Source organism: Dermacentor variabilis, chromosome 9 (genome assembly GCF_050947875.1).
Source record: "Dermacentor variabilis isolate Ectoservices chromosome 9, ASM5094787v1, whole genome shotgun sequence".
NCBI classification, from domain to species: Eukaryota; Metazoa; Arthropoda; class Arachnida; order Ixodida; family Ixodidae; genus Dermacentor; species Dermacentor variabilis.
The window spans coordinates 145,237,669-145,258,859 of record NC_134576.1 but is presented as its reverse complement, the minus strand read 5'-3'; the positions used below and the strand labels follow the sequence as shown (position 1 = coordinate 145,258,859).

At 46.9% G+C, this 21,191-nt stretch overlaps 1 protein-coding gene across 1 annotated transcript in view; it reads right to left on the bottom strand.

Annotated features, from left to right (window-relative positions):
- Nucleotides 1–21,191, bottom strand: part of cno (adherens junction formation factor afadin) — a 185,087-nt gene that overhangs the window by 153,199 nt on the left and 10,697 nt on the right. The window contains exon 5 of the mRNA XM_075669816.1: nt 11,848–12,016. Within this exon, the coding sequence (XP_075525931.1) occupies nt 11,848–12,016 (169 nt within the window). The remainder of the gene's footprint in view (nt 1–11,847; nt 12,017–21,191) is intronic.

The following is a 21,191-nucleotide window of genomic DNA, read 5'->3' as shown; positions in this document are numbered from 1 at the left end:
TCATCGCTGTACGAAGAACGCTGCAAGGCTCACTGGGATGGTTTCTTCGACCATGACGTCGATGGCAGGCTCGTCGAGCATTGCGAAAGACGTGACCTGGGACTGGCTTATGTAGCTGCGCAGCACCTTGACTGCGTGGGATTTAGAGCCGGCACGCTTGCCGACATGCAGCTCATGCCACTGTTGTTTCTGCAGGTTTTCGGTGCTTCCTGGACGGTCATCGCACATCGACCGCTTGGTGGGCGTGCTGTTAATCCGTGCTATCCCGAGCAACCTTCTGAGCCATCATGGCACATATCGACAATCGACGCAAGCTCATCGCTGTACGAAGAACGCTGCAAGGCTCACTGGGATGGTTTCTTCGACCATGACGTCGATGGCAGGCTCGTCGAGCATTGCGAAAGACGTGACCTGGGACTGGCTTATGTAGCTGCGCAGCACCTTGACTGCGTGGGATTTAGAGCCGGCACGCTTGCCGACATGCAGCTCATGCCACTGTTGTTTCTGCAGGTTTTCGGTGCTTCCTGGACGGTCATCGCACATCGACCGCTTGGTGGGCGTGCTGTTAATCCGTGCTATCCCGAGCAATCTTCTGAGCCATCATGGCACATATCGACAATCGACGCAAGCTCATCGCTGTACGAAGAACGCTGCAAGGCTCACTGGGATGGTTTCTTCGACCATGACGTCGATGGCAGGCTCGTCGAGCATTGCGAAACACGTGACCTGGGACTGGCTTATGTAGCTGCGCAGCACCTTGACTGCGTGGGATTTAGAGCCGGCACGCTTGCCGACATGCAGCTTACGCCACTGTTGTTTCTGCAGGTTATTACTGTTCACCTAATTGAAACTTCTAAATCAGTCATGGCATTGCCGGCTCTTCCCACGTGGGCGAGTGTTGCATGTACAGCACGAATACACTGCACTGGACGTGATAGACGTTTTAGTTTAGTTGTGAACCGAGTTTTATGGCTCGTTTTGCTCTTACTTCTTTCCGGCGACACTGAGCTCAACCCTGGGCCTTTTGATGAAGGCGAAATTGATTTCTTGAAGAAACTACAGGATACTATTATGAATAAGTTAGAAAACATTGCTGCCAGGATAACTAGTCATGATGCCAAAATGGCTGAAATGGACAGCAAGCTTGACAAAACCCAAGACCAGATAGGAAACGTTATAAAGCTAGTAGAAGATGTGGGGTCTCTCACACCCGTGCTCTTGGGACAAAGGAACGACAACACAGTAGTGCAAACAATCACAAGGGCATTTATTGCACCTTTCATAGATCAGTGCCTGCTAGCCGAGTTGCTATCCAGCTAACATGCCGATGGGCGCGCGACAAATCTAAAGTCTGATTCACCGTGACCGGAAGCGAGCGAATATGTTCGCCCCATGCTGGACCCCAACACCTGGTCCTTCGCGTGTATGGTCACGCGAATCGTGGCGCATTCGAAGGCGGCCACGCGAGGCAGTCTCGCAGAAGCATCCGTCGGCGGCGCGCAGGATGTCCACGCCGTTCGCCGACGCGCCGGGGAAGAGCCAGCCCGTCCTCCCCTGCGCCCCCAAGTAACCCTGCCGTGAGGCGGCGTTAGCAATGCAACACTCGAGGGGCGAGGAGGGGCGAGGACAACAAGGGGCGAGGAGGAGGCGAGGAGGTCGCACGGCGGCGGCAGAGTTCAAAGAGTGGCGGTACTTTCAAATTATCAAGGGACTTTATTAGCAGCGCAACACTCGCGCCATCTCTCGCACTGCGCTTCAACCACATCGACCGCCGCTGACGTCACGCAGGCCACGCGGCGAAGTGGGATTACAGGAGACGCGCTATGCGGGAAAAACATCAGGGGACGCGCGAGAGTCGCGCATCCCCACAAAGAACAAGCAACTGTAATTAGAGATCTAAGTCATCAAGTAAGAATTCTGCAAAAGAAAAATGTAGACCTCGAAAACAGAAGCTTTAGATTGAACCTCGTGTTTTACGGGATAGATGAGAATGATCGGTCCGAAATGTGGGAACAATCTGAAGCCTTGGTTAAGGGTATCTGCGCTACAAATTTGGGAATCGAACTGCAGTCGATTCAAAGGGCACATCGGGTTGGTCGCTTTTATGAATGGAAGACCTATAATTGTAAATTTTTCATCCGATAAAGAAAAAATGGCCGTTTTGAAGAATGCAAGCAAGTTCAAGGGCTCCTCTTACAGTGTAGAACAGGACTTTTCATTTGAAACTCGAGCAGTGCGCAAGAAACTTTGGGAATACAGCAAAGTAAAGAAGGCGGATAAGAAAAACCAGGTTAAGTTGAAGGACGATAAACTGATCATAAATGACAGAGCGTTTACATGGGACGATGAGAAGGAAGAAGTTATTACCCTGTCAAAACGGTGACGTACAAAGGATATTTGCTCTATCTATCTTGATTTAGTTATTGCGGTGGTAAATTGCCGTAGTATAGTCAACAAGATAGATGAGTTTGCTTGATTGGTTGAGTCAATAAAGGCAGATATAGTGTTTGGTACTGAATCCTGGCTTAACCCATCCATTACTGATAGCGAGGTGTTCCCCTGCAACTATACTGCTTATTGCAACGACAGGCCGGGTCATGGCAGCGGTGTTTTTATATTAGTTAATTCGTCCCTTTCGTCTTCGATGTTGAACATCAGTCATGACTCAGTCGAGTCAGTTTGGTGCAAAGTTACACTGGCTAATAATCTTTCTTTTGTCACTGGAATGTTTTATCGATCACCAAGCACGGATTTCGGTGTTTTGGAAATGCTGTACGATATCGTTTCAGAGGTATCTGGCCAAATAATACTGCTTGCGGGTGATTTTAAGGGGGGAGGAGGGGATCAGAATTAACTTTTTGTTTCTTGACAGAAAGGGCTGAAATTTGGCACACACACTGCACATTGCAATAAAAAGACAAATCTAAAATTTCATTAGGATATCTTAATTAGTTTTTGTTTTATAAGAATTTATAAGTTCCTTGCTTGTGGAAAGCCTGGCACAGTAACGAAACAGGATAGGGAACAGGGAATACTTTGTATGTTTGCACAGATGTCTAATCTACATCAAGACACTGTTCGATTTTTTTTTAAAGCGCTAATAATTTTTTGCTCAACATAACATGCACATGACTGTGCTTCACTGCATGGAGCCATGTAGTAATTGTGAAATAATTAAATAATGGAAAGATAAAGAAACATTTCAAGACTGTCTTTAAGTACAGCACAGCTTGTGGACCACAGCAAAACAAACTGGGCCAAGATCTGTCAAGCCATTGTTGTGCTACGCTTTCCACGAGCGAGGTGATTGACAAAAAAAATGCAATTGAGAAAACTGGCTGCAAAGTTTTAACAGCACTGCAAATTTATTCAAAAGCACCAGGGCTGTAATATTTTGAATCATTGCTGTCAGGCATCTTCTTACACCTTTGCCTCATTGTTTGGTGGGCTTTGGATGCCTTCTTCAGGCGTTATTTATCCTTTTCTTGTGCCGTCTGGAGTAGTGCATGACCACCATTTTCACTGCCAGACCGAGCCTAGTATCGCAGTGTACACCGACAGAACGCTGTTGGCATCTTGGGCACAGAGTTTTAGCGATCAAAGAGTTCATCGCGGAAACAGGCATAATAATGAACTCACAGTCACAAGGGCCCGAAATTTGTTCTTGGCATTGCTGCTTCCGCTCAGTCGCGGACACTGCGCGAAGGGAGTCGCGAACACTGCATGCCTGCGCTTCTGCAGTCACCGCTGGCACAACACGCGGCTCGAGGCACGTCTGAATCGTGCGAAGATTCGTCTGGTGAGCCTTGAGTCACCATAGAGTATGTAGCTCGTCGACGGTTGGGGCTCACTCGCAGGCTGCGTGTCCCTGTCGCACGATGCATCGGAAACGCACACCGTCTCTGTCGGCGATGGAGACCTTCGACCCACGTCGCCTCCAACAACGCGATCTCGGTTGCTGACTCGCGCGGCCGTACGCACAGGTGCGAGAGTCTCCGTTGGCGCGTCTTCCGGTGGCTTGGTTATCAGTGTCGATGTCACAGGGCGATTGTCGGCTTCACTGCTGGAATCGCACGGTGCAAGATAACGCGCACGTTATCCGCGTGTTCAGTCGGGTTCTGTGCTTCTCCCGCTGGCCGCCGTCTTTTTCTCACCGTAGGAGGCTTGCGCTTCCGTTTTCCGAAGGCATGCTTCATTTAAAAGTTCTTTTCGAATGAGCGACGATCCATCACTGACCTGGGAGCTTTCATAAATCCGAATTCTGCGAGTGTCAAACAAAGAAACATGCCGGCGTGGTTTTCAAAGCAGACAACTGCGGTCCGCTGTGGTCACAACTGATTGAATTGGTCGCTGCTGGCGAGACGCCTTTCAGTATGGCAACCAATCGGAGGCCCGCTTTCATCGCAGGGCCCGTGTGACCGCCTCTAAGAGACCCGCGCTTCTTTTGTGTTTGAGTGTTTGTTACAAGATGGCGACGACCGAAGAATTCAGAAAGGGAATGGCGAAACTTCGAGCTTTCGAACGATACCAAGATGGCGGCGTTCGGTGGCGGGAAAGACGAGTTAGGGCTCCGCGAACTGCGGTGATTTTACGCGATTTAAAGCTGTTTTCTCGCCCTACGAACTCATAAATTAATGTTTTTCGGGCACATTTAGTGCGTTTTCAGTTAAACCATTTTGATACAATGTAGATTAGGCATTGCAGATACCGAAATGCGTCGTTGCCAAAAATCGATCTTTTTTGCGATTTTCGCGATCTGATCCCCGCGTCCCCCCTTAACTTGCCCGACCTAAAGTGGGAAAACGGTACATGCGAGTTAATGAAGGCAAACCGTACTAATCTAGAAATGAAGAACATGGTTGATAGTTTTGGCTTTTTTCGGTATGTCCTCGAACCCACACGAATTAATAGTACCCTAGATCTTCTCCTTTGTAATTCGCCAAATTTAGTTGGTAATGTTGATATCATTCCAGGTATCACTGATTATCGGGTTGTGGTTGCAGAGATCAAAACGAAAGTACAGCGCATAAAAAAGTGCATCAGCAGAAGAGTTTTCTTCTTTGAAAAGGGCGATTATTCATCTATTTCTGATAAACTTCTTGATTTTCTTCCTGTTTTTGAATGCTTTGGGGAGGAACATGAAGTAGAATTTTTATGGAGCACATTTAAACAAAAGCTGTTTGACCTTACAGAGAAGTTCGTACCAAGTATTGAATCGGCTAGACTCCAAAAGCGTAAAAAACCATGGATCACCTTTTGTGTATTGAGGTTAATTAAAAAACGAAGGCATGTGTTTCAAAGATATAAAAGAACAAAAAGACACGCATGTTTTAAAAGGCTACAAGAATTAACACGCGAATACAAAGGCCTGTCGAAAAAAGCAAAAGAACAGTATCTTAAAGGATTAAATGACAAAATGAAAACAAATCCTAAACTGTTCTGGCAATATTTGAAGGGATGTGGGTCTGATCCTGTTGGAATAAATGAAATTACTTACAATGAACGCATTCTCTCTGACGATGCAGAAAAAGTGACATGCCTAAACAGATATTTCCAATCAGTCTTTCTTTCTCAATCTGCATGCAGCCCAAAATCATCCAATAGCAACGTTCCTCTTATGAAACCAATCGAACTCAGCGTTGGCGGCATTGAATCTCTGCTAAAAAAACCTTGATGAAAGTAAGGCTATCGGTCTTGACGGTATCTCTCCGAGAATTTTAAAACAGTGTTCTCACGCCATCTCGCTTTACCTTTATTTAATATTTCAGAAGTTATTAACTACTGGTCAGATGCCACAGGACTGGAAAATTGCAAATGTAGTCCCTATTCACAAAGCGGGCTCTAAAAAAGAAGTTACTAATTATAGACCTATCTCACTTCGATTTCGTGCAAGATCATGGAACACATAATATATAAGGCTATCGTGGAACATCTAACAGACAACACATTGCTTGCAAACAGACAACACGGATTTTGCAAGGTGTTTTCATGTGCAACACAACTGATTGAATTTTATGATGACCTAGTGTCTGTAGTTGATTTGGGTGGACAAATAGACTGCATATTTCTGGACTTCCGCAAAGCATTTGATACTGTTTGCCATTCTTTACTACTTCATAAACTTCGAATGTTAAGTATAGATTCTAGTGGTTTTAGCTGGATAAAGAACTATTTGTCAAGTCGCCGTCAAAGTATGGTCCTAAATGGTACTAATTCAGATTATCTTGAGGTCCCATCAGGCATCCCGCAAGGATCTGTTCTGGGGCCTCTTCTTTTTCTTACATATATGAATGATATTAACTTAGGTATTGACTCTAACATGCGGCTCATCGCAGATGACTGTATTGTGTATATAAAAATCGATAATGAAGATGATGTTCTCAAACTGCAGGCCGACCTAGATCGTATTTGCGAATGGTGCTCAAAGTGGAAAATGAATTTGAATACCGGAAAGTGAGTCCATGTGCAATTTACTAAAAAGAAAAAATGCCAGCTACAGTCTAATGAATAATATATTAAGTAATAAATCCAAGACTAAACATTTGGGCGTGATGCTGTCGGGCGACTGCTCTTGGCGGGCACACGTGGACTATGTAGTTGGCAAAGCAGCAGTTGCTTTGAATTACATTCAAAGAAATTTAAAATGCGCAAATTCCAACCTTAGAAGCACGGCGTACATAACTTGTATACGACCTATTTTGGAATATGCTTGTACCCTTTAGGACACGTCACAGATACGTCTTATAAATAAACTAGAAAAAATACAAAACAGAGCAGCTGGGTTCGTCTCGGGTAGGTACGGGAGGAAGTAGAGTTGCACAGCAATGAAAACAGAGCTCAACTGGGAATCCCTGTCGTCTCGCCGAAAGAAGCTGCGGCTAAAGCTTTTGTATGAAATCTATCACAACAAAACTGGAATTGATAGGGAAATGTACATAAAACCACCAAACTATATATCGGCACGCACTGACCACCAGTGCAAAATTAGAGAATAGCGGGCTACGACGGGCCTGTATGCCAATTCTTTTTTCGTAAAAACTATCGCTCAGTGGAATCGACTGTCATGTGAACAGGTGTCCAGTGAGAATCAAGATGTATTCTTTTCATGCTTGTAACCCCCGTGCTGTAACGCTTTCGGGCTAAGCGGGGATATGTCTGAATAAAGAATAAAGAATTATTCATTACTGATATGGAAGAAACTGTTTCAATGCGCATAATGCACTCACGAGAAGAACAAAAATCGCGTTCAGCGCGTTCGGCTTGCTCCGCCGGCCACCATTTTTGTTTTGATGTCCCGCACTGTTACAGCGGCAGCAGCCTGCTTGCTGACCTGTTGTCATCCCACAGCAAACGCGGGATAAAAAAAAATTTTTTTTTTTGCGGGAAATTTAACCCACGTAATGATCGCACCCCTCAATTTCAATCAATGTTTTGGACAAAAAAGTGTGATCATCATGCGAGTAAATACGGTAACCTACTTTTGCTACTCACACAAGGTTAACCCTTGCTGCCTGAAAGATCGGAAGTAATAACGAAATGAGTAGGAGACAGGAAAGATGAAAAGTGAGAGAAAGAGAAAGGTTGGAAGTAGAGCGAGACAGGCAAAGGACACTACCGTTTTCCCCCGGGTGTGACAGTTCGGGGGTGCCGTCTACATGAAGCCGAGATCAAAGGAGTGTGTTGCCTCTGCCGAGGGGCCTTAAGGGGGGATGAGGGTCTTGAAAACTTTTTTTTTATTTCTTAACATATCTTTCTGAAAATTGGCATGCAGATATATCTTTGAATGCTGATCCCAAATATATATTCAGATTTTATATATCTCATCTAGAAGTGAAGATATTGCAAAATAATTTATCCCACATAGGTCTTTTTTTACGGGCCATTATGATAATTTCTTAATTAAAAAAACTAGTTTTAAAGAATAGCTGTCATTTTCAAGGGCCCACTGCACATCCTAAAGCTAAAGAAATTTTGAAAAAGTCGTCATATAGGTCATGAATGAATAACAAAGTAGGAAGAAAAAAACAATGTGGGAGTAATTAGCTTACATCTGACTTAATTGCTAGTCTATTGGGTTTAATGAAAAATAGAAAGCTTTAGGATGTAGCTGAGGTCTTACTGAAAAAAATGATACCTAATTCAATAAAATCAGTTGATGCAAACATTATGAAAAGTTCTGTAAGGCAAAGGCATTTGATCGAAAAAGCAAAGCTGAGAAAATTGCATTCAAAGTTTTGCTTACTCTACCACTTTTGTTTACCTATCACATGGAAATATTTAATGCTTTAGCATGCAGCCCAGTCATTACTGAACACAATAACACCAAACTCACAGAAATCTGTTCATGTAAAGATTGTGAAAACTTCTGTATTGCATTGGCACTTGACAAAAAAAAAAAAAAGCTCAGAAAGTCACTTGCTATTTTCTTTGAATCTGCCACACATTCACAAAAGTCCTGGGCAGTAGTGCTGGGTTCTGTCAGGCTTGTGCTTCTTGGCCATCCTCTTCTTCATCTTTTCAGCATTGGTGTGACTTTTATCAGACCTGCAGAGCCTCTGTTTATCTTTTTCAAGGCTCCTACGAATGAGGTAGCTCCCAGGAGTGTAACCAAGCTGTGCTGCAACAGCTCTGCTGGTTCTCTCACTGCTCTCTCTCACTGCACTTTGCGAGTTGGAGAGTGGCCATCCCACACTTGCTGCAGCTTGAGGACGCAAACAGCTTCTTTAGCACAGAGAGATCAACGATGATGTACTCTGTGCCGCGATCGTCGTCTTCACTTCCTGTGCCGACGTTCATTAGCTCGAACTTGCGGAAAGTCGCGGAATTCTTTGCCAATGAAGTTTTAATGTTGTCTGCGTATTTTTTCGCGCCCCGCGCACTCCGCCTCCGTGAAAAACACCATGTCGAAGCGTTGAGCACGCGAGCTCGGTTCAGCCGCGTCCGTCGGCAACAAAGCGGCGTGCGGAAACGCCGAAGTCGACGTTAGGCTTCGGTCAGCCGGCTCGGCCGCTTCCGACGACACGGAATCCGAAGCGACTTACAGCGTCTCAAAAGTTGGTATTTTCGACGGGCTTAGTCCAGGCGCATCCACCGGCACTGCAGAGACTTGCGGTAACACCGAAGTTGACACCGATCGGCACTGTCCAGCCGCGTCCACCGGCGAAGCTAGCGTCGATGGGGTTTGTTCAGCCGCGTCCTCCGGCGAAGCTGTTGTTGGCGAGCTCAGTCCAGCCGCATCCACCAACGGCACAGCAGCTTGCGGCATCACCGAAGCTGTAGTTGTCGACGATGTAGCGCTCATCTTATTCCATGCGCGTCTCTTTTTGCTGACTGCTTTTCGCGTGCTTGCTTTCAAGCGACACGCGGAACAAAGACACCAGGCACGCAAAAGCAAGAAATTTGTGGTTAAAAGAAGCGACTCAATAGCCAAAATATCTACAAGAACGATAAAGAGAAAGGCAGAACGAAAAATACTAGGAAACAAAGAGGAGCGCGAAAAATGACGTGCGTGCAGGCGAAAGCAGACGACGCGAAGGAGTCGAACAACGCGGCCGCGGGGCCGCGGCAGGCGAAGCATGCGTCACGGCCAATCAGAGGGCTGCCCTCGAGGAGGCGCCCGTTTCACCCAATCAGCGGCTGTCTCGCGACGATTTCCCGCTTGAGAACGGGTGCCGATCGCTCCGCTGCACGAGAGTCTACAGCGTGCCGAGGGGCGCCAGAATGGAGAGCGGGAAATCAGCTTTCAAACGAGACCAAGATGGCGCCGATCGATTCGCGTCGCGCGGAACTACGGCAGCTTGAAAATGAGGCAAACATTCGCGCTTGGCGTTCAATTTCGGCTCACCGACGTTTCTAAATTGCCGTTTTTTTTATACTTCGAGTAGGAATTGAGCCATAATATTTTGTAGAGACATAGTTGGGACATTAAAGACTTCAAAAACGCAATTTTTGAAAATTGCCATTTTTGACCATTTTTCGCGATTTCAAGACCCGCGTCCCCCCTTAAAGGTCCTAACACTCAGCATCGGTGGATAACAAATTCCCAGAGCAATCCTGGCGGATAGTATTTTGTCAGTAAGCACTTATAAACTATTCACAAAGAAGGTTGGGTTATAATAGCACAGTTACGAGTGCCAGCGTGTGCAGTGCAGATCATGCTGAGAGTAATGCATCAACGTGGCTGATGGCGTCCAACATTTGGGTGTGTGGAGTTGTGCGGCGCTGTAAATCTGGGAAGATGCCATGGCTGACTGCACTAGTGCCTTCAGCCACCATGAGATGACGTCCACAAATTAGAAACAAAGGTGTAAAAAGGTACAGGTATTCGTGCTAACAAAAAAAAAAAAATGAAGCCACCGTTTCACCAGAAAGGCAGAGCATTGATGGCAATAGCAAAGAGACAAGGTTCTTAGTTTTATTGGTGTCAACTGCGCTCAGGCAGAAATGAACAGATCACACTCAATGACCATAAACTCACTGTCGCAACGTGAGCGTACACTTCGCATCGAGTGTCGGAAACTAGAGATCCCACGCCCACCAACACCAGACATGCAGGAACACAATGCGCATCAAGGCACCAACCACCTCATCGTGGTCTTTGCACTTGCCACAGACTACCTCAGAGATTACTTGGAGGTTACTTGGCCCACTTATGGAAGTGTGCGAGGAGAAGATACACACCTAGGAGGAGATAGCAGATAGGCGTGCATCTTCTGGCCCCATTCCCCAGCAGGTGCTTCATCTCATTTGTGGGGATGCGCGACTCTCGCGCGTCCCCTGATGTTTTTCCCGCATAGCACGTCTCCTGTAATCCCACTTCGCCGCGTGGCCTGCGTGACGTCAGCGGTGGTCAATGTGGTTGAAGCGCGGTGCGAGAGATGGCGCGAGCGTCGCGCCGCTGCGGGGTTACTCGGGCGTAGGGAGACAAGGCGCTCGGGCTGTTGGGTTCGAGACAGCAAGCGGGACGGTCGTGCCGCACGTGCGGCGACCCGCTTCCCCGGCGGGTCGGCGAACGGCACGGACATTTCCGCGCGCGCTGCGACCATGCTTCTGCGAGACTGTCTCGCGTGGCCGCCTTCGAACGCGCCACGATTCGCGTGACCATACACGCGAAGGACCAGGCGTTGGGATCCAGCATGGGGCGAACATATTCGCTCGCTTCCGGTCGCGGTGAGTCGGACTTCTGGATTTGTCGCGCGCCCATCGGCATGTTTTGTGGATAGCAACTCGGCTAGCAGGCACTGATCTATGAAAGGTGCAATAAATGCCCTTGTGATTGCTTGCATACTGTGTACTGTCGTTCCTTTGTCCCAAGAGTACGGGTGTGAGAGACCCCACACATTATAGCGCGTTCACCCTCTCTCCATCCCCCTTGCACAGAAGGAATTGCCAGCTCTCATGTTTCTATGAGCGCTTCAAGATGCCGTGAACCCTGCGGCCTCCACAAGTTGTAACCAATGCGACAAATGCCGCAGAGGTATTTCCTGCATAAAGCGTCGTATTTCCTGCATAAAGCGTTGGTGCCGGAAAATCGTGTTCCGGGAATGTATGAACTGGTGAAAAATGAGCATAACTCAATTGAGTCATTTTTTGTGTTCTCGAGTGCAAACATTGGCGCCGGAAAAATGTATGTAACAGGAATGTATCAACGAGGTTCTACTGTACATGGTTTTCAATCAAACTATTATTATAAAATGATAATACAGCTTGAATTTTGTTAAATTGAGGTTCATTATATTGAGGCTTGACTGTATATTCATTTATCAACAGAAGGAGGACTCGTGCACCTCGACCACTGAAAAAGAAATATTTACATAAGCATTGCACAATAGTGCAAATATCACTTGCCAGCTTCAGGGCTTCCCTCTTGCCGGAACTGCTGCAACTTGCGCTCCAGCTTCTGCTGTCGGCGGCGGCGCATCACAGCTTCCGGATTGGAAATTGATCGTGTAAAGCTCGTCTCTGGAAGCTCAGTGTAAAGCTTCTCTGCTATTCCGTCTTTTTCCTCAGTCTGAGCCTGGAAGCCACAATGCAAAGGAATCAGCACAACAGACATCCATTACGAAAATCCTTGAGTTTGATTTGAACAGACTGCTATCATACGCATGTTTTTCCCAGCAGCCACTGTATTTCTCGTTTCAGAGGATAAAAAAAATCCTCACTGCCAACTGGCTAATGACACATGACTGTTCTTTAATAAACAAAAGCAATCACTAACTGAGGGGCTACAAAACCCCAACGTTGCATTCTTGCTAAGGGGCACCTATTTACCAGAATCAGAACACGGCAATAACTGCCAGCTGCAACATAACAAGGTACATAGAAACACGTCACAAACAGCTGCAGCTGACAAGTCAGTTTTGCTACTTTTCCGCGCATGCATTGCAAAAACAACACATAATTTGCCCCACCTGTGAGATCCAATCACGCACATTTCTGGCATACATATGCAGTCAATTAATAGTGATTTAATTTTAGATGCAGCACAGAAGCATCGGCAAAATTGAAAGAGCAGACAATGACAAGCGACAGTGTTTTTAGGCCATACTGACTTTTTCAAAAAATTCGCCGACACTGATTTCACTCGCTTCGGAAACTACACTGAATAAGCTTGTTCAAAGCATGTGCCCCTCAGGTATATGGTGCCTTGCGCTGTCACGAGGAGGAGGTGTACCATGACAAATCGTATTTTGCATGCCTTCTTTTAAATCTCGTGCCGCCCCTTCTCTTAAAGGGCCCCTGAAACGGTTCGGACAAATTTTGTAGACGCATAGGGTACAGCTTAAGTACAACATTCGCACCAGAATTTAAGTGAAGCGTTACGTAATAATGGAGCTACAAGCAATTAGCAGTTACCCTCCTCAACTCGTTCGCCGAGCGAGCGGGGCTAAGCTCTGCCTTCACTAGTTCTGCATCACGATGCGACGTCTCATCGTCCACTTCCGTTTGTTTTGGAGCCCACCCCCGCCCGCGCGAGACCTCTCCGTTAGCGGCTTGGCCGTCGACCCCAAGCGACAGCTATCGAAGCAGCGTGCATTGCGAGCATTCTGTCGCAGCGCCGAACGTGCCTGGTACTCCTTTAACCACAGGCAAGCTGGTCATTTCGGCGAATGACTGGAGGCATAAACTCAAGCTGATGAAGGAACTTTAGCGTAGACGTACGTGAGCGGCCTGATCGGTCGCACGGTCCAGACACTTGTTGGCGCAGCGCTTAACCAGCCAAACAAAGCCCTAATATTGCTCTAGCCAAGTGTTAAACATTTTAAACATTTATAAAATCAACGCGTTGATGATTACACTCCTGCGAAAAACACACACCAGCAGCAAAGAATACACTTCGTTGCTGCTACTGTGTATGGTTGAGCTCTGTGCCACCAGGTGGCTGCACCATGCAGACCATTCACATTTGCCCTTCTGCTCATCTCATGGCTTATCCCGTTACGGCACAGTCAAGAGGCCAGACCCTGTCTTCTTGCGCTTGCGTTTGCCCTAATACCGGACTCGTGAAACGCTATTGCGTTAGTAATCTTCCGGTGTAAAGTGAGAGCCACCAACGCGCAAATCCTGGCGCCGATCGGATAGCGACAGTCCGATGCACAGCAGCCAGTTCGCTCGTACGCTGCCTTGCAGAGGGACATGATGTCGCAGCTTGACATATTGTCAGTCGCTACGTTTGCAGCCCACAAGGCAACAAAGTCGAATCACAGTGCTCGCGAAAAGAGTGAGACCGACTCTGACCGCGGAGCTCTCGTCAAAATGGAGTACGTTCTAACACAAGCAGACGACACTTGCTGTGTGCCGGAAGTGCTTAAGTGTACTGAAAAATTGTTCTTGTGCATTCTCTTTATGCTACTTTCTTTTTATAAAAACAAATTAACTAACATTACAACTATTACGAAGATCATTTGTTTACCATAAAGTTGGAAAAATTATCGATCACGCGCCTTGGTCAGCCAATCGGACAGCTCGCCCCACTGACGTCATATGGGTGATTTCGGTCATATGGGTAGGGGCGGTTTAAAATTCTGCCGAGCAGTGTGCTGCGATCGGCAGCGATGTGCATTTTTAAAACCTTATAATAAATCACACGCTTTACGCGGAGCACTTAGATGTGTCAATTAATGATCAGAAGGACCTACTCTAACGACTCAGTACGTTTGTAGAAAATCGTCAAAAGCGTTTCAGGGTCCCTTTAATACTTTTAACCCTTCCAGGATCAATTTTTTTATTGCAGATTTAAGTTCTTCAGAGGGACCTATTTCAAAAAAAATTTTACGTAATTTTTCTAGGGTGACCATAAAGTGAGAAAAAATATTTTGCATTAGTACATATGTACTGTTTAATCATGAACAATAAAAAGAAGGAAATAAACTTATAAAAATTGAAAATTTGATGCATTGTTATACTGTAAAACCTTGTTGAACCATATCTCCTTAAACAGTAGTTTCGTGCTAAAAGTAGTAAAGTCAAATCTCAGATTCAGCGGCCATTGAACATAATGTGCTTTGTACCCGCATAAACTGTACCGGCTTATTGCGTACGTGTCGGTTAAAACGTAGCGTTTCCACTTTTCGTCGTGCAAACACGGCGGTGCGTCGTCTCCATCGAGCGGCCCGGCAGAACAACAAGCCTCAGAGATTGGAATGGCCTCCAAGTACCCCGCGCATTTGCATGTGAAGCCACATATCAACATCATTTCGGCCCCGTGCCAGAGAGGTGCCAGAGAGTGTTGTGGCGTCGTGCAAGCGAGGACTCGCGTCATGCCGAAGCACGGATAAAAAAAAGACGCCGAGTGCTCAGCATAGAAGAAAAATTAGGCATCGTCTGTGCTATCAAACGTGACACGGAGAAGTCGGCCCTGGCACGCGACAGGGATCTGGTGTTAACTACAGTATGTGGCATTTCGAATGCGAAGAAGTTGCTCGGCAGCGCTGCTGCGACTTCAAAGAGACGTCAGCTACGAGGTTCAACTTTTCGCCATCGTTGCCACTGTTGTTGCCGAATTGTCGACTAGCGACAGTGATGAGGACGGCACGGAAAGCGACAGCGCGGGTGATTTAGGCCCGACAGTGGCAGAAGCTGCGCGTTACGTCAGCCTCATGAATGCAATCGTCGCGACAAGAACCGCACCCAGCAATGAGAAAGACGCCCCAGGACTTCTGCAGCACTACTGCGCGCGTGCACGGAGAATACGTAATGCCAACGAGGAATCTGCCATGCCAGTGTTTGCCAAGAAGAGGGGGCTGGCTGAAAAGCTGGCAAGCAGCTTCAGCAAGTTTGAGGCCGCTGTCTTTGTGCAAGGCCACTGCGGCATCAAACGAAAATAACACTTTGTCGCGCGAAGTGAATAAATACTGCATGTTTTTTTTTCCCCTTCATCGCACTGTCTCTGAGTTCCGTATTCAACAGGTAAGTGGGCGATCTCATGCTAATTTGGTTAAACAGTACGACCGTTTAGTACATACTTTTTCTGAGCTCCGGCCAACTACGGTTTAACGAGGTTTCACTGTAGCTGTCTATTAATTTGCTATTATATTGATGCTTCGCTTTTCCTGCAAAACTGCGACTTTTTTTATTTATCGCAACTTTAATGCATTTGGAATAATTCCTTGTTTTTCAAAATGAGAAAAAGTATTTCTGTAGGAGAGAATGAGGTGCACGGTATTTTAAAAGACTTTTTTTTTTTTTAGGTCACAGCAAACGGGCGCGCATTAGAATCGAGTAAATATGGTAGTAATCGCAAGTCTAAAAAAAAAAAATAAAGGAAACGCATGCATGGCAGCATCCTTTGTATGTGCACCCCTGTGAGCAATAAACAAGCAAGCAAGAGGCGGTCACCCTTTGAGTGATTAGTAATAGCACAGCCATCAGTTTTGTGAGTGCAAGAAGCCAAAACTGCCCGCAGAACAAAAGCCAAACTAACCCCCGCCTGCTCCAACATGCGTCAATGCGCGAGCGGTAGTATATTGATGCGCCGGAGCACACAAACCATGCGATGAAAACAGAGAGGGAGGCACAAGAAAAGAATTCCCTGTATTGCCACATAGTGGCAGCACATGCCAGGAAAGAAAAAGTTAAGAAATTGGCATGCTTTTTAACCCTTTGAGGGTCACTGACGTAAATATACGGTGCCGCGAACAAGTCCAAAAATGGTCGATGCCGTATATTTACGGTGCCGTCTGTACATTTAAAAAATGTGTCAATTTCCTAACATTTTCTTTTTTGTTATGTGCTGCCACTTGCGGAGATGCGCGACTCTCGCGCGTGCCCTGATGTTTTTCCCGCATAGCGCGTCTCCTGTAATCCGGCTTCGCGGCGTGGCCTGGCGCCCGCGGCGGTCGGAGTGGTTGAGGCACAGTACGAGAGATGGCGCGAGTGTCGCGCTGCTAACCCCGCCGCCAGGCGGGGTTACTTGGGCGCCGCAAGACAAGGCGCTCTCTTGGGTTCGCGACAGCAAGGAGCGCGGACGTGCCATGCCGCGCATGCGCCGACCCATGCTTCTGCGAGACCCGTCTTGCGTGGCCTGCCTTCAAATGCGCCACCGTTCGCGTGACCGTACGCGCGAATGACCAGGCGTTGGGATTCAGCATGGAGCAAACATATTTGCTCGCTATCTGGTCGCGGTGAGTCGGACTTCTAGATTTGTCGCGCGCCCATCGGCATGTTTTGTGGATAGCAACTCGGCTAGCAGGCATTGATCTATGAAAGGTGCAATAAATGGCCTTGTGATTGTTTGTACTACTGTGTTGTCGTTCCTTTGTCCCAAGAGCACGGAGGAGAACCCCACACACTATGTGGGAAAACAGGGAATTTTTTTTGTGCGCCTCCATCTCTCGAGTTTTCGTTGCATGGTTTGTTTTAGAGCTAGTTTGCTCCTGCGCATCTATATACTACCGCTCGCGCATTGGTGCATGCATGTGCGGGCAGCGGTTTGGGTTTGTTCCGCAGGCGGTTTGAGCTTTTTGTGCTTACAAAATTGATGGCTATCTTGTTACTAATCGTTCAAAGTGCGACCGCTTGTTTCTCACTCGTTTAGTGCTCACGGGGGTGTGCATAGTAAGGATGCCGCCGTGCATGCGTTTCTGTTGCTTTTTTTTTTTGACACTCGCGATGAAGATTAGCGGAAGTTTGTCACATGTTTTGCTTTTTTGACGGGCACACAACCACACAGTTCTCCTGAGAGCGCGCACCTAAGCAGTTCGATTATGCTATGGATGTACATATTAGTGTAAGAGCAGGAATATTTGAGTCTTGTGAAATATTCTCGTGTGTGCATTTTCAAAGCCTTGAACTATGTGTGTAACAATGCATCAAATTTTCAATTCTTATAAGTTTATTTACTTTTTTTATTGTTGCTATTCATCAATGAAGAGTACATATATACCAATGCAAAATATTTCTTTCTCACTTTACGATCACCCTAGAAAAATTAAGGTAAATTTTTTCGAAATAAGTTCCTAAAAAGAATTGGAATCTGCAATAAAAAATATCGACCCTGGGCGGTCGCATATGGCAAGAAAAATCGACCCTCAAAGGGTTAAACATACAGACGGTGCAATAAATACATGGCACCAACCATTTTCGACTTGTTCACGGCACCATATATTTACATCATTGACCCTGAAAGGGTTAAAGGGACACTAAAGAGATGCACCAATTTAGCTTAGAGTGATAAAGTATTCTTTAAAATATTATTTCCTAAATTTTGGGGCTGAAGGTTGATTATTAGAAAAGACAATGGGAGTAGAAGTTCCATTTTCTTCTAATTTCACACAGCAACGTGTGTAAGTCCCCGCCATGTAAGTCTGACATCAAAGATTTCAAAATATTTCTTTGTATCGGGGCTGTTGTGGCGAAGTGATTTGAAACTTGCTCAAGTTCAGTCTTTGACACTTTTAAGAATACTATACAGTCAGTCTATCGTTGTGAATAAATAACTGATGTCATCAATAATCCGTGACGTCACACCATGCATGGTGTGGGAATGTCAAGGCAGTGCGGTAGAACCTGCCTCTGTGTCCCCCCCTGCTGGCTCACACGGATGGCGCCAGCACAGCTTAAACCGTTTTTCTCTTTGAGACATTTTGTGTGTCTCTGCATCAGATGTGTCGAAGTAGACAGACGAAAGCATTTGTGGCAGAAAGCTAGAAGTGCTGTCAGCTGGAACTGCATGCTGCATTTGTCATGAGCAAGAATGCCACGCGGCGGCCACGGTTTAAGATGCAGCAGCAACTGCCTGCGCCACCACCCTCTTACGTGGAAGCGAGGATGCGCTGCTAGTTTTAAAGCTCTTTAGCAAAACATGACACATTTGTCAAATTGTAAAACAAGGGCAAATTGGTAAATCTTTCAATATGTTAGAACCATTAAAGAGTGGAACAAGTCGTCTCAAGTGCAAATATGCTGTAAAAATGAAAATTTGTTTATGGCAATGCTGTAACCCCCCAGCCGTACCACCTTTTGGCAATGTGGGGTAAGCTCTGAATAAAGAATAAAGAAAAAGATTTAGGAGAGGTGGAATGTACAGTTGCCGACTGATTTTCCGGACTCCAAAAATTCAGACATGCTCGATTACTCGGTCAGCTTCGCGGCACTGCCTATCTCCCCATAGGCCATAATGTATAAAAAGTGCCGAAAGTTCGGACACCGTGCAACCTCTCATCTGATTTTTCGGGCACTCCTTAAAGGGATACGGACACAAAATCTGAACATTTTACGATAATACAGAAAATGAGTCCTCAGTGTGCGAGTACACCGAAAACAAGCAGTCACTTCGCTCATTTTTCAGCGGATGGCTTTATTTTTGGCGTTTTTGTGAGCGCGCGCAACGCCGCCCGGCCCAAGCGAGTTGGAAGGCGTGACGTCACGACACCCCCGTCGGATAGCCAGCCGGCCGGCCACGGTCATTCGAGGCGCGCCGCCGCCGCAATCGCGAGCATGGATTCGGGTTCTGCTGCCTCTACCAGCGATGAGTACACGTCTGTAGATAAGGGCCGTTCCAACTTAGCAAGAAATATAATCGCTTACGGTTACGAGCCTTCCGCGTCAAGCGGCAAAGAAGAGCAGGCGGCCTTGAACGTGCCGGTCAGGCAGTCCGGGCCAGCAAAATGGTAATTTCTTTTTCTAGTAAACTTGAAGTGCAGCAGCAGCAGTTCCTAAAATTATGTTACGTAGGATGCAAAATGCCTAGTTTCGTGACCCGCGTTGAGGCAGAAAGGGAGCTATTACGGCTGAATCGTAGGTAGCGTAGCTCGTCGCTTTGTGCTTACCTACGCTGTCGGCTTTCGATCGCTGCACACTTCGTTTTTACGCGACGAGGCACGGCATGTGTAGAATTTTCCAGCCGTTTCATAGCCCTGTGTTTACGGCTAATTTCACATTCACACCATTAGAAGCCATTTACTGGTTGAACTCGTTGAGATGGGCGGCTGCGCTAGGGACCCGTCGACCAGATCACTTAGCTACATCGATTCTGTGGCCATAGACAAAGGAAGGTCTTTAGCTGGGACATTTAATAGGGAAATGCTGCGCGAACAACCAGGTCATGAAACCCGACGCATGATTATGCAGAGACCTATGAAAATCCGTAATTTTTTGCTTGAGGTTGAAAAGCAACGTGTGAAACGGCAATGTAGATAAATGTGCTGCGCATTTTAGATTACTACACATGTATGCTGTTGTCTGGCGTTCACTCACTGGCTGTGTTTTGTATATTTGATCAATTAGAAGAGCGCTCGTATGCTGTCGTTCAATATTAGACGCAGCGAAAGTGCACACAACATGACTATTTTGTTTTATGATAAACACATGCATCCGCAGGGTAAACAATTTCTGTCACAAGCCGAGAATATCTGTTCTTGCACAGCCAATGAAACGGTAATTTCCCTTCTTTCAACAGGCACTCCTGCGGTCACCGCTGCGGCTACATGCATACAGAAAGAGAGAGGGTCTGTTGCTAGAACATCAAAAGTTGGCGAACACAGCTAACTGTTACGAATGCATCACTAAGCACCCGCTCTTTGAATTGTATTGCCTCAACAGGAGCCTTTTGAGCGGCATGCCAAGGCTTTTGAGCACAGCCGGGCTGGTCGCATAAGCATCGTTGACGAAGTGGTCCGCGCAAATGAAGCCATTTTTTAGAAGTCTCCATGCTGGGTGTGGTGGCTGACAGGCACGTATGCAAAGTTCACGCACCTTCTTGTCTCTGGGAAACGTGCGCGACGGCGTATCACGACCGATAATGCTGTTATAACAGCCGTGGGCGCAGTAATGTCTGGGCATTTTCTTCCGCTACGAAGAATGCTTCAATACCGATCGACGACCATGCGAACACGCGTGTAAGATGCACCACGTGCATGGAGCACTGCCGGGGATAATGTTTCAGTCAGACCACGTGCGAACATAGCCGACGGCGATAAACAAACGCTGCAAGGGACCGACACTCCGGAAAGACTGCGCCGGCTGTGGCTGACCTTGGCCGCGCGCGCGCGGGCACGCGGGGGTGTCATGACGCCAAGTTTCAGCTTCTCCCGGCGGCCGCTTGGAGGCAAGGCGCAACAGAAAATCGCAAAAGAAAGGTGTTTCTCGTTCTTTTTTTCTAAGCAGCTTGTTGTATTCGTCATTTTTAACAGTTCAACTTTTGTTCTGACGCAGAAAACCGCCCACCAATTTTTGTGTCCGTATCCCTTTAAGCCAACTCGATCGTTGGTGCATGGTTCAACTTGCTGAACGCCATTTTTGTTTTGAACGGAGCCTCCTTGGTGCCCCACGAAGTGGTGCTACTGCAAATTCCCGCTCATCATCATCATTTCTGCCTGGTTCGATAGAGTGGCTCTACAGCAGTTCGGGTTTCAGCTTAGCAAGCCATCTCAAGACAATCGAGCAGCTGATTTGTTTCTTTGCGCACGACGCTGCGAGTAGGCCACGTGTTTCATTTGTGCAACTGGTGTCAGCATGGTGGTGTTTGTTTTGTGTGCTTTGTCGAGGTTCCGGTGATCCAACGCGGCATACGGAAACATCGTGTCAAGTGTCTAATGGCGCCGACAGTGCCCGCGCAGACTGCGCTGGGGAATGCCGGCAAGCGGGTGCCGGGAGGCCTAAGATTTGTTGCCTTCTGATGTGCTCCCTACTGACGCGGAAAATGTTCCGCCGAGACCTGCGCAGTGGTTGCATTGTGATTCTGGACAAAGTCT